This window comes from Triturus cristatus, chromosome 5_2 (genome assembly GCF_964204655.1).
Source record: "Triturus cristatus chromosome 5_2, aTriCri1.1, whole genome shotgun sequence".
Taxonomy (NCBI): domain Eukaryota; kingdom Metazoa; phylum Chordata; class Amphibia; order Caudata; family Salamandridae; genus Triturus; species Triturus cristatus.
In genome coordinates this window covers 10,866,128-10,880,222 of record NC_140588.1, presented here as the reverse complement: position 1 = coordinate 10,880,222, position 14,095 = coordinate 10,866,128, and the positions used below count along the sequence as shown (strand labels likewise).

General features: G+C 48.8%; 1 protein-coding gene across 1 annotated transcript in view; it reads right to left on the bottom strand.

Annotated features, from left to right (window-relative positions):
- The window catches only part of DNAH5 (dynein axonemal heavy chain 5), a 5,853,083-nt gene that overhangs the window by 1,141,867 nt on the left and 4,697,121 nt on the right, over positions 1–14,095 (bottom strand). The window contains exon 63 of the mRNA XM_085606747.1: positions 6,004–6,320. Coding sequence (XP_085462873.1) covers positions 6,004–6,320 — 317 coding nt within the window. The remainder of the gene's footprint in view (positions 1–6,003; positions 6,321–14,095) is intronic.

Here is a 14,095-nt window from a genome sequence, read left to right as displayed (position 1 = left end):
ATTATCTAAAATATCGGTATCAAAACTACCATTTTGGGGCCATTTTAAAACACCATCTTTCCTGGTGTAGTGGATCCACACTTCGTTATATGCAATGGGGCCTACGCCATGTTTCACATAGAGCTCATAAGTTGGAGTTCCAACCGGAGGAACCGGACATGATTCCTCTAGCTGGAAATCTTTTCCACAACCCAAACAGAATAATCTACCAAATAGTCCAGAACCAGGCATCTTCGCTCACTAGTCTAGATCCAAACGTCAAAGGATTATCGAATACGATATTCTCGTGAATACACGAGTCCTCTGGTTTTGGCGTTTGCAAACTCCAAAGTACCAATTCAAATGATCCCGAAGGATACCAAAACAAATGGGAGACGCTCCACTTATACTTAACTGAATATTGCTAATCAATGGCGTCACCAGAAGACTCTCTCGATTGTTTCGCTCTCTCAAACTCGTCAAGGGTCCAAAACAGGTCGATTAATCAGGGCAGCTGTCCTTCGTAGCCGTCGGGACGCGGAGAACCTCGCAGAAAAGACTTTCGGACCACGTCGACATGCAGGGGTCGATGAAGTGGCGGCCTTCCTCCGGAATTTCCACACGAAGCTCCTCACGAACCTCTGGCTTGGACTGGTACCGCTGAAATCGTCCCGAGTTGGGCGCCAAACTGAAGTACTGGGTATTTTAGACCCAGCGGTGCAGGGGCACACACCCTATGACTTCTGGGTTCACCCTGTTCCGGACCTACAGAAACACAGAGTCTTCTGGGTGAAGTCAAAGATTCGTTTATTGGCTGCAGACCAATGACAGGTATCCTAGAAGTACAACAGCGTGTATGTTCTCAGGAGACTGCTGAAAATCATAGGAACGGACTTCTCCTTAAGTACAAAATATCATGCTCCAGGCACACATTCCTTGGTTTACGATATGGTCATATAAAGGTATACATTACAAATGAAAAAGCAGAGTCATGATGACCATCCCGCATTCCAGTTCGGCCAGCCCACAATGATTTACACAGTAAGGTTCAGATCCCACATTTGAAGTAAATAGACCCCCCAATAAACATGAGCATCTCCTGTTTTGGGAAACAAGTCATAAAGCAGGAACAAGCAGGTGTGGAAGAGATTAGCCGGGGGATTGTGTAGGATGAAAGGGCTTTATGACGGGTCAAACCCTGATGCTAATCACAGGAGGACGGAGGAAGGGGAGCTCGTGAGACCGGTTTGACCCGGGGCAGCAGAGCCAGCTGCCCAGGTCACAGAGAAGTCAGAGGGAAAGCCCATGTACTGTGAGGCCCGTATTAACTCCATCATAGCCTATGTGAGGGCAATGACAAGATGGCCACTGCTTCCAAAATGAAACCCGCGTAGTGGAGCAGAATAACGTGTACACAGTGCAGTCATAGCTAGAACGGTATATAAAGCACTCGTACATGCCGCATTTACCATTTGCGGTTCGCTAATACCAAGATAGACAGGGGTAGGGCCCTGTCCCCTACGCGGTCCCGAATATTAAAGTACGACACCAGTCGTCGAGATAGGGGAAGAGTGGAACCCCTAAGCTGAGCAGATGAGCTGCGACCACCGCCATCACTTTCGTGAACACCGGAGGGGCACTGGTGAGGCCGAAGGGGAGCATGGTAAACAAAGTGCTCGTGGCCTACCGTGAACCACAGATAACGCCGGTGGGCCGGCAGGACGGGGATGTGGAAATATGTGTCCTGCAAGTCCAACGCTACCATCCAGTCTCCAGGGTCTAGGGCAGCCAGAACCTGAGCTAAGGTGAGCATCTTGAACTTCTCCTTCCGGAGGAAGGCGTTGACGCTCCTGAGGTCCAAGATAGGGCGTAGGCCCCCTTTGCCCTTCTTGGGAACCAGAAAGTAGTGGGAATAACAACCCCGACCTGCGGTGGTACTGCGGTGGCATGGCTGGAGGGGTCGCCTCGAAGGGGAGGGAGTAGCCCCTTCGGACGATTTGCGGCACCCACCTGTCCGATGTGATAGTACGCCAGTGGAGCAGGTGATGGTGAACTCTGCCTCCCACTGGCATGGAATGGGCCTGAAAGCTCGGTCTAGGAAGGCTTTGAGGCAGATGCTGCTGGCGCAGATGTGGGCTGACCGGCTCTATGTCCCCCTGCTGCGCCTCGGCGGAATCCACGTCCGCAACCGCGTTGAGGCTGGTTCTGCGGCCTGTGGCTAGACGGACGTTTGGGGGCACCCCTTCCTTGGCCACGAAAGGGGCGAAAAGCGGATGTTTGCGGGCGCGGGGCTGAGAGGTCCAAGGACTTGGCCGTAGCCCTGAAGTCCTTAAAGTACTCCGCTTTGTGGCCAAAAAGGCGACGGCCATCGAAGGGCATGTCCATGAGGGTGTTCTGGACATCCCCGGAGAAATTCGTGGACCTCAGCCAGGCGTGGCGACGAATCACCACCGTGGTCGCAATTGCCCTATCTAGCGAGTCCATTGTGTCAAGCCCACATCGTATCGAGTACCGTGCTGCATCTTGCCCCTCGGCAAGAGCCTGGGCGAGCTGTGTCTGGGCCTCCTCTGGACACTGGGGCAGCACGTCCGCCACCATATCCCACACGTAGTGGGTGTAATGGTCCAAAAGGCACACGGTGTTGATAGACCGCAACCCCAAACTAAGGGAGGAAAACAGTTTCTTCCCAAACCTTTTGGATTCCCAATCCAGAGGAGCGGACGGGAAGGCGGTCTGGGAGGTAGAGGCCTGGATAACTAGGCTCTCAGGGGTAGTGTGCACCGACAGAAGGCTGGGGTCGCCCAGTGCGGTGGCGCTGGGCCACGTTCCGGTCCACAGGAGGGACTGTGGAGGGCTTGGACCAGGTGCCCATCAGAACGTCCGTCAGTGCCTCATTGAACTGCAGTAGAGGCTGCGAGGAGCTTACTGGCGGTTGAAGCACTTCAGTGAGGTTAGTCCTCACGGCCACTGCAGGGAGCTCCAGATGAAGGGCTTCGGCAGCCCTGCGCAGCACCACAGAATAGGTAGCACCCTCCTCCGTAGCCACGGAGGGAGGAGAGATGAAGCCAGTGCCAGGGGAGGTGTCAAGACCACTGGCATCCCCCAGCTCTTCTGCCCTTCCCAGTCGTCCCCGTCATCCGACTCCTGCGGTAGATGAATCTGTCATCCATCGGCCCCGGAGACGGCGCCGGGCAGCACCGCTCCGACGCCGGGCCCGGACCGGGACTAAACCTGGGGATGACGTCGTCCGAAGACGGCGCCAGGGGTCGGCACCGAAGGGGTCGGTGCCGGCGGAGGGGTCGTAAGGTCGACTGGCATCGACCGGGATCCAGGCCTGGATCCCACGGGGGCCTGCGGCATCGGGACCAAACTCGACGACGGCACCGGGGCCGGAGCTGCCGACTCGCTAGGCCTCCCAGTCGGACCTGCGGGGCCCGAAGGCGCACCGGCAGGCCTCGACGGCGGAGCGAGACTCCTCATGGCCACGAGGAAGTCTTGGATCTCCGTAGGAGTCGCATCAGGCCCAGGGACCGGAGGGTGTGGGATGCGACCCCTGCGGCTCTGAAGGAGCCACACGGGTGGTGCCACCCAAACCCTCAGCCGAGTCGCGGCACCGGCGTGGGGAATCAGAAGAGCGATGTCGTCTCTTCGACTTCTTGCTATGCCTCGACTTACCGGAATGCGAGGACTTCGACCCCGATGAGCGGTGATGGCTGCGGATCCGCGACCGGTCCCTCGACCTCCTCCTCGACCGGGACCTTGAGCGGCACGGAGCCGACTACCGGATCTCAAGCAGCTTGCGGGACCGCTCCCACCTAGCCTTCGAGGTCAAGGCCCGGCAGTCGAGGCACGACTCGGCATCATGGTCGGCCCCAAGGCAGTAGAGTCACCGGATGTGGTGATCTGTGACCAACATCAGGCGGTGACAGGCGTCGCGCGGCTTGAACCCGGGCATCCCTACCGGCACCAGGAGTCGAGGTCGACTCGAAATGGGAACCAAAAAAGTTCAAAAAGTTTAGTCAAAAAGTGACTAAAAGGGTATGCTCTTCCCGGATCTGCGCTTACTGGCGCGAAAAAAGAAGAACTGACGTCAGCGCGCGAGGGCGGCGTCTAAGTACTCCGACGACGTCATCCCGGCGATCACGGCGACGGACGCGGAGCCGCAGACGACACCTAGCGACATGCAAGGGTATTGCTGACGAAAATCTTTTCGGATCCAGCCTGATGCCTGGGGCTATTCTAAGGGAAGGAATCTAACTAACGTGTTTCTTTCAGATTACCATTTTTTATTTCTGCTTCTCGCACTGAGAGAAAGCAGAAGGGTTCGGTTGCGGGCGGGCGGACTGCTGCTCTGAGAGTAGGGCTGGGCAGGGGAGGAGTGGTGTGCCCACTCTTGAGTTCGCATGACTGGTTTGGTCGGTCATGCACACTCTGCCCTTCTCCATGTGGTCTTGCAGCCTACATGGAGAACATGGTCGGAACATTAGCCCCTGGCTAGGTGGCGTCCTGACCAATCACAACGCTGCTTGCAGTGTTGTGATTGGCTTAGGAGTGGGAGCCTGGCTGCCTGCCTCCTGTTCCTGCCGGAGGCAGGAGAGCAGGAGAATAGACAACGCAGGACCCGGCCAGCTGGAAGATAAGTTAAATTTTTTTTATCATTAAATTAAATCCCTCCCCCCGCACGATCCCCCGCCCCACCACCCGTGAGTCATGCAAGCCGCGACTGGATCACTGGACAACATAGCCAACCGATGCAGCCACACTCAGCTGGCCCGTGAAGACAACAAGCATTCAACTCCACATAATTAAGCAAAATACCACACAATTAGGTGCCACACAATTCCACAACATACAAATTGATAACGCAAAATTCTACTACACACAAATCATTTCAACATCTCATTACTGCACACCACAGAATTCCACTCCACAAAATTCCACTACACATCATTCCACTCCTTGCCACATGATTACATTCCTACTAACTCAACCCCAGCATATTTCCACTCTGCTCCATGCCACATAATTTCACTTCACATATTACCACTCCACCCAATAGAATTCTACTCCACACCACATTATTACACTCCATGTAACACAATTAAATTCCAGGTAATTTCACTACACAATTCCAAACCAACCTACATAATTACACTACACACCACATATTTACACCCCACATATATCCACTCAATTAAAAAACACATAATTACACTACACAAAATTAAACTCTACAACATTCCACACAATTACAGTCCACATAATTCCACATCATCCCATAAAATTCCACACTATGCCACTCAATTCCACACCACACAATTCAACGCTAAGCAACATAAGTAAAATTCCACATAATAACTCCAATCCAAACCACATACATCCACTCCACATAGCAACAATCAAGATAAATTCACTCGTAACCATGCCACATATTTCCACTCAACATAATATCACTTAACACCACACAATTCCACATCACATAATTCAACTCCACATAATTCCACACCAAACCACGTAATTGTACACCACAACACATAATTCCACTACACACCACACACATCCAATCCTCACCACAGAATTTCATATCATGCTACATAATTAAACTCCATGAAACACAGTCTTACTACACATAACTCCACTGCACTCAATAACACATAATTACTATACAGAGTATCCCACTGTACACCATGCCAAATAATTTCACTGCACATAACTCCACTCAACAACACACAACTCCATGCCACACAATTCCACAACAAACAGTTACACTCCAACCCAACTAAATCCACTCCAACCCACATCATTCCACTCCACACCACATACAGTCACTCCATTCCACAATACATGGCTAAAAGACATTGACGACGCAAATAGCTCTCGGATTGCTGAGAACAATTGGTTTTTGCCAATGCTTATTAATAAAAATGTACACATTTTAAATGGCATCATTCAAATTGATGAAGGTATAGATTCACAGAAAACATCAGTATTTTAATAATAATAAAAAAGAAACCAGCACGGTACCTGAAGTTCATTTCGGATTTCTTTATTTTTTATCCAGATTTTTCCCTGCGTTTGCGGGTCAATCAGCAGAGGATAGCGAGCAGCTTTGGTGACAATGATTCCGTTCTGGATGGAGAGGTCGTCGTTCGGCAGGCCTTGCAGGTTCCATTCACTGATCGTTGGTCCGTCGATCAGCATCTCAGTAAGATTTATATTGTTGCCAAACGGAATTTTTCGGGTTTTCATTTCCTTTCTCCAATCAGTCAACAAGAGATTACGGTATTCCTGATTAAATGGGCCAGAATATGAAAGAAAAGCGGTAGCTAACAAAACATCCCCTAAAAAAAAAAAAAAACAATGTTACAAGAACTGACTTTATTGACCATCGTTCATTTTATAGCCTGTATTGTAAAATGTCAGTGCATTGAAGTACTCTGAATAATAAGCACATGGCTGTACAACACATAAAATAGACACGTGCAATATCATAATCAGAATATACCAAATGAGAAAAAAGAAAGCACATTTTTGATAGGAAATTATAGTGATCAGGTAGATAAAAATTTGAAGCACACACAGATGTGCAAAGAATGCCTCAACATCAGACTTCATACAGTACTGGAAGGATGCATTTACCTGTAGCCTGGTGTTTTTTAAATAACTTCTGTATTTTACTCAGTACAATCTTATGTTCCGAGTTTGGGTAGTAATTTTAGACAAATATTTCCAGTCCCTGTTTGCACTTAGAAATTGTCATGCCCTACTATTGTGATAAAAGTTTGAATGACGCAGTGTTTAACTCGGATTAATGATCCATTGTTGGACTGTATAGCTATGTCCTTATTCTGACTATTTGCAAACAAGAAGAGAGAGAGGGAAAAGAACTGGAGCCACTCTTGGACCCCCTGGTAAACAGTAACAAGCATTTGCAATGCAATAGGTCTCGCATTTATAGGAGTTTGAGCTATTGGCATTGTAAATGACAATGCTTTTTATTTAAGTTTGTTTTTTTTAAAACATAAATAAAAGGCACTGTCATTTATAATGCCAATAGCTCAAACTCGTATAACTGCGAGACCTATTGCATTGCAAATGCTTGTTTAACATAGTGTGCATATGTAAAACAAGTGAGGCTGAAATGAGTAACTTTAAATTGTTACAGTAAGTACTCATTTCATCTCCCGTGGCTAAAAATCAATAAATGTGTTCTGTAATGGAACTGGTTATCGTGTAAAGCGCTCCAATACTTTCTGGTCGAGTTTGCGCTTTTAAAAAATAAACAGCCTGATGCCACATGTAAAGGCGCGGGCTGGCTGCTGGTGCTGTTGGCACCTAAGCACTTCACAGATACCGGCTGGCAGAAAAGGTGCATTGCTCAGGCAGCCACGGAATCACTTGAAAGGTCATAGTACAGACTACCCAAAGGTGCTGTGATGTCATAGGAGTGACTGTTTGTGCGCTAAGTATTCAGATAAATGTCTGAGATCTTAAAACGGTGCCCTTTGTCTTTGCATATAATGTGTAGATCTCAGACATTTCTCTGAATTCTTAGTTATTATTTGGCACTGATCTAGCGCACAGTCACTCGTATGGCATCGCAGGGCATTTGTGTAGTCCGAGCTAAGACTTTTCCAGTGATTTATAGACACCACCGTGCTGGCCAGTATGATCATCAGAAACAGGCAGGGCGCGATCTTCATGCAGTAATAATGAAAGAGAAAATAATGTATGTAGAAAAATGTCTGAGCTCTTAAAATTGTGTCCTTTGTCTTTGCATGTAAGGGTGAATGTTTATGCGTTTTGTGATCAGCCGGTTGAAAGGTGTGAGATATAATGCAAAAATATATATTAAAGGAGAGGAAATTGTGGAGTATACAACAGCATTTTGTGTGTTTCATAGCTCATGTGGAAGTAGGGAATGGACAGATGCTCATACACATTTCTTATCTTAGCTTGGAAATTAGATATAATCAGCCCTGAAGTGAAGTGTGCACACAGCTTTTCATCCACAGAGGCTGCTCTTGGTAGGAGTCGCTTTCAGCCTTTTCTCAATATTTGACAACATTGTTTCATTTAACATGGAAGACAACTCGAGGCGCGTATGCCAAGCCTGTTTCGTATTTCACAGGCTGACACTCACTTCGCGTTTAGCGCAGTGTTCTAGAAAGTCATGTTTGGGCTGGGGGACGGGGAGCACAGGGAGAGAGAAGGAGACATGCGGGGGAGGGGCAAGTCTGCTCTTTCCAGTGGTCAGTTGTTTAACGAGGCAGCCCTACACAGGACCTTGTGAAAAATGAGCAGCTGTTACAACAAGCAGGAAGGGGGTGGCAAATGGTGTGCACGTTTGCGGCCGCTTTGATGTCCTCAGTGACCGCGCGGCTCACTGAGGACATCAAAGCGGCCGCGAACGTGATCAGGCAGTGCTTTTCAGGCTGCCAAATGGTGCGCGCGCCCGGCGCACATTCACTGTATTTGGAGGCCTGAAAAGCACTAGTTTGCACTTCCAGATCCCCCTTTTACAAAAGCTCTCGCGAGAGCAGGGCTGAAGCGCTGGCTCAGGCGAGACCTAAAAATCAACAGAAGAGTGGAGCCAAATCAATAGAGAGCTAGCAAGAAGAGTCACTCTTGTTTTCTAGAAGAACCCTCACTCACCAACCTAGTTGGTGACATGCTTCATCATTGGGTTCCCACCAGAGAGGCCGAGTGCCTCTCTGGTGTGCTTCAACGCCTGGTTACAGCGAAGCGGGGTTTTTTAGGTCTCGCCTAGGCAGCGCGCATGCGTTGCTCTAGGAGGGCCTTTCACCATCAATCTTCACTTTTTTTAAGCACTGCACTTGTGCTTGTGGCGGCATCCACCTTGGGGGAGCGAGCAGCGGCGCGGCCACGTTAATTACAAACATATGGCCGCTGCTCGCTCCCGCAAGGTGGATGCTGCCACAACCACGAGTGCAGTCCTTGAAAAAAGTGAAGACAGTTTAGACCGCTTGTGCGTGTTTCTTTTCTCTTTTCCGCGTTTTAGGTTTTCATTAAAGTGCACAGGGTCAACTGGTGAAAAGATATCTCGCATAGCTTTGCTTGAAAGGGATTGTTTTTCTGCCTTTTTTGCTCTGAAGCGCATCTAGCATACGTGCTATAACTTTCAGCGCGAGGCGTGCACGTTTTAATTAGTGTGCCTGCGCTTGTCTTCCCCGCCGTCTCTCTCCCCCCTCATTCAGGCTGTGGTTCTCGGACTTTTTACTTTCCCAGAAGTTGAGAACGAACACGCTCACACGTGTGTTTAATATGCAGTAAGATGTCCAACATGTTTTAAGCATGATAGATGCTGAGACGCTTTTCAGCATAAGTCCGTGCACACCACCCTGAGCCACTTTGTGCTATTTCTCGATCTGGTTCCATTTGCTGTAGGGCCGTCTTTACCTTTGAGGTCTACTTATCGTCAGAACGTGCTTTTCTGTTTGAAGCTGAAAGCGCAGAATCGCAGAGAGAATGGACCCAGGCAGTTGCGAAGGTAATGCTGATGATTATCTGTTCTGGCTAAGCTCGAGGCCTTTGCATAAAATATATATTGGATTTGTTAGCTAGGAGTCCTCGGAGTAAGCACTTTCACTGAGAGCCGTTAAAATAAACACCAAGATGTCTTGTTTGGAGGGAGCATTTCTGTACGTCCCAATGCAATAATCTTCGCCTTACCAAAATGTAAAATGTTTTCGTTTATTTGTTTCAATGCAGACAAATGGAAGTATGTGTTGCTATTCATTTTTTTTTTTTTTTGCTTTTGGAAAGTGTTTTACTTTGCTCTTCTAATCATGCCTGTTTAACCCTGACATGCTTTATAATTTTCTGCATTTTCTGACCCCTATAAAAAACAATTAGGACTCCATAGTTGTCCAAAGTTGCGACATGTTGATAAAACAATCGCTTCTTGAACAAAATCACTTTCTTGAATTAGCACAAAAAATATAACATTTATTCAGCACTTGACTGGAGATCTGGATAAGGTGAACGAATGATGCAGCATTGCAAGTTAGATTAGCTGCTGCATTTGTGGGCCATTGACAATGATGGTGCCCAATCTCCGTCATATTGAGGGATCGACAGTTATATGTACACCACGTTGCACTTAATGCGGTCTGCCGCAAACTGTTCACCGGTAGAATGTAATGAGGAAATGCACCCAAACAAAATGTGTCGCCGTTGCTGCTGGGCTGGTGAACATGAGGTGACAAATAACCGCTGATGCTACCCCTTGGCTTCCCTGCTGGCAGATGTCAGACTGCAAAGCGGCAGCCAGGCTGAAATAAATCCCCCCGTCTACAGAAGGTTAATGGATTTCAAAGGCTTCCGTCAAACGGGAGATACCATCGCAACATGTTATCAACCTCCTAATTATGAACATTGTCGCAGGGGATCCAGGTGCTGTACTCCTGAGGGGGTATTTATGGCGCTTTCCTTTAAAACCCTGACACTCTACAAATCAAATACGCTGGCACAGAGACCTAAGCTCAACCCCAGCAAATAAATCTGTCCCAAAGTCTTTCATAAATCACCAGAGTCGCAGAAAGCTGGGGATCAAGTATTTAGTATGCAATACTGTGCACATAATGGCTTTTTCACTATCTTAATGCTATTCTGCAACATATTTTCCACGTGTGCACAAATATATAGCATACTTTGCTAATTTTTGGAAAATTAAATGTTATTTTCTGCCAGCGTCTACATTTATTGTGTTTCTTGCACAGAAATTAGCTTTACTTATTAGATATCTATTCCCATTTAACATGCTTTTTAGGCTTGTGTAGGGTAACATTTTTTAGGTCAAGCTCAGGCAGAGCAGACAATGTATCTTTTCTTAGGCTTTTCAATTGCATCTAGACACTTCCATTTCTGTCTGCGTATTAAAAAGCATTAGAATTTGTCCATAAAAAATTCCTGAGGCAAGCATGTATCCTGAATCCTACAGCATGACCCACTGTGTAGTAATTGTATAGCTCTTCAATCCCTGGCAGTACAGTACCCAGGATAATGTGCTGCATGGCTAAATACTTACTAGGTCCCAAAGGCGAGACCTATTGGCTATGCCAACGCTTGTGATTGTGATGGTGCAGATCGTGATAGTGCGAAAATTATAATTGCCTTTACCAATCCTAAGATTTCTTGGTGGAGTAGTAAGGCAAAGTTAAAACAATTAAGGTGGGGTGGATGTAAGAATAGGTAAATTGGCCAGTCACATCACTATATGGTGATCAAATGTGGTCTATATGGTGATCGATGTGGTCTACATGTTTCAGCCTCTAAAGTCCCAGTAGCGAGGCTTTCTTCAAGACCCAATGCCATGGCGGTGTGCACTCGCTAAGGTGCACCCTAACCTGTGGCATCAATAAGACAGCATGACTTATGGTTACTGTTCAGCCTTCAGAACTCCTGTAAGCGACGTTACTATAATGTGTGGGACACCCTCACACCATGGAGCCAGGCAGTAGTGTTTTGTAAACGTGTGCAGCGATGCCCATGTGGCTGCCTGACAGATGTCATGTAGAGGGACTCCTCTTCCCAAGGCAGAAGTGGCTGCCGTCGCCCTGGTGGAATGAGCGCATAGCCCGACTGGATGCTCCCTTTTAGCCAGCAAGTAACATGCCTTAATAAGCAAAACAACCCATCGAGAAATGGTGCGTTTGTGTACGGCCCGACCTTTCCTCGCGCCCACGTATCTAACAAAGAGTTGGTCATCCATCCGAAACTATTTTGTGCGATCCAGATAGAAGGAGAGCGCATATTTTGGGTTCAAGCGGTGAAGCCTCTCTTCCTCCTTCAAAGGATGCGGAGGCGGAAAGAAGGTGGGCAAAGTAATGGTCTGCCCAATGTGGAAGGCAGTGACCACCTTACGAAGGAAGGATGGACGGGTCCTGAGAACCACCTTATCGGGATGGACAGATGGAAAAGGAGGTTTGGAAGAAAGGGCCCGGAGCTCACTCACCCTTCTAGCAGAAGTGAGGTTTACCAGGAAAGCAGTCTTAAGAGTCAGAAGTCTTAAGGGACAGTTATGAAGCGGCTCAAAGGGAGCGCACACTGAATAGGTAAGAACCAGATTCAAGTCCCACTGAGGCATAACAAAGGGGATTAGGGGAAAGAGATGCGTTAAGCCTTTTAAGAAATGATTAACTACCGGGGACTTGAAATGAAAAGATTGATCTGGCAGCCGAAGGAAGACAGAGATGGCTGAAAGATAGCCCTTGATAGTGCCCAGATCAGAGCCCTGCTAGGCAAAAGAAATAAGGAACAAGAGAACTTCAGAAACAGGGGCAGAAAGGGGATCCACAGCCTTTCCTGTGCACCATGCCACAAACGTGTTCCACTGGCAGGCGTATACCTTCTTAGTGGAGGGACGCCTGGCTGCCAAGATAACGTCACAGACTTTGGGAGGCAGGTCGAAAGATGACAACTGCCACTGCTCAATCTCCATGCAAGGTGGTGGAGACTGGACAGGTTCGGGTGGAGGACCGTTCCCTGCTGCTGCGACGAAAGATCCTCCTGAAGAGGCAGTCTGATCGGAGGATCGATGGCCATGCTGAGCAGCTCGGGATACCAGACTCTTCGAGCCCAATCCGGAGCCACAAGAATGACTTGGGCCTGGTCACGCCTGATCTTCTTCAGCACTCTGGGCAGAAGTGGTATAGGCAGAAAGGCGTACAACAGACTACAACTCCACTCACGACAAAAAGCATTGCTTAGCGAGTGCTGTCTTGGAAATTCGAACGCGTAGAATTGCTGACATTGTGCTTTCTCTTTGGTGGCAAATAGATCTAACCAAGGATCTCCCATCTGTCGAAAGAGACCTTGCACCACCTCCGAGTGAAGACGCCATTCGTAATCCATCATGCACCTGCAGCTGAGTTTGTACGCCCTGGCGTTCAGGGAACCTGCCAGGTGTTGTACCACCAGGGATATGCCCTGATGTTCAAGCCATGTCCAGAGGCGAAGGGCCTCCTGACATAGGGTTCACGACCCCCGCCCTGTTTGTTGCAGTACCACATGACGGTGTTGTTGTCCGTGAACACCTGCACTACTCTTCACCGGACAGACGGAAGGAATGCTTTTAGTGCAAGACGAATCGCCCAAAGCTCCAGAAGGTTGATTTGGAGCCCGGACTCCGCCGGAGACCAGAGGCCTCTGATCTCCTCCTCTCCCATGTGGCCGACCCATCCCAGAAGGGATGGGTCCGTCACCACCATGTGTTCTGGTTGGGGAAGGGAGAGCGATCTACCATTGACTCAATCCTGGTTCGTGGGCCACCACTGCAGTTGCTGATCAGTGCCCTCCAAGATCTGGATGCAATCGGACAGGTTTTCCTGATGCTGCGCCCACTGGAACGTCAGGTCCTACTGCAGAGCCTGCATATGCCACCTTGCATGATCGACGAACAGGATGCAGGAGACCATGAGGCCCAGCAGCCTCAGAATTATTCTGACCGAAACCCAGGATAGAGGCTGAAAGATCGGAATCATAGGCCGAATATCCCTGACTCGCTGTTCGGGAGGATAGACCCAACCCTGCGTCATGTCCAGAACCGCTCTGATGAAAAGGAGCTTCTGAAAGGGTGTCAGGTGTGACTTTGGCACGTTGATGGAGAACCCCAGCGAATGCAGGAGGTCGGCAGTAGTCTGGAGGTGGGAGACGACTGTCTGGGGCGAGCCCACCCTCAACAGCCAATCGTCAAGATAGGGGAAGATGACAACCCTGATCTACGCAGATGAGCTGCAACCACCGCCATCACTTTTCTAAACACTCGAGGGGCACTGGTAAGGCCAAAGGGGAGCACTGTAAATTAAAAAATGCTCGTGGCCTACCGTGAACCGTAGGTAACGCCGGTGGGCGGGCAGGACGGGGATGTGAAAATAAGCGTCCTGCAAATCTAATGCTACCATCCAGTCTTCTGGATCGAAAGCAGATAAGACCTGAACCAGAGTCAACATCTTGAACTTCTCCTTCCGGAGAAAGCGGTTGACATCCCTGAGCTCCGAGATAGGACGCAGGCCCTTGTCCTTCTTGGGAAACAGAAAGTAGTGGGAGTAACAACCACAACCTACTTCTGGGACAGGAACGCGCTCGATGGCTC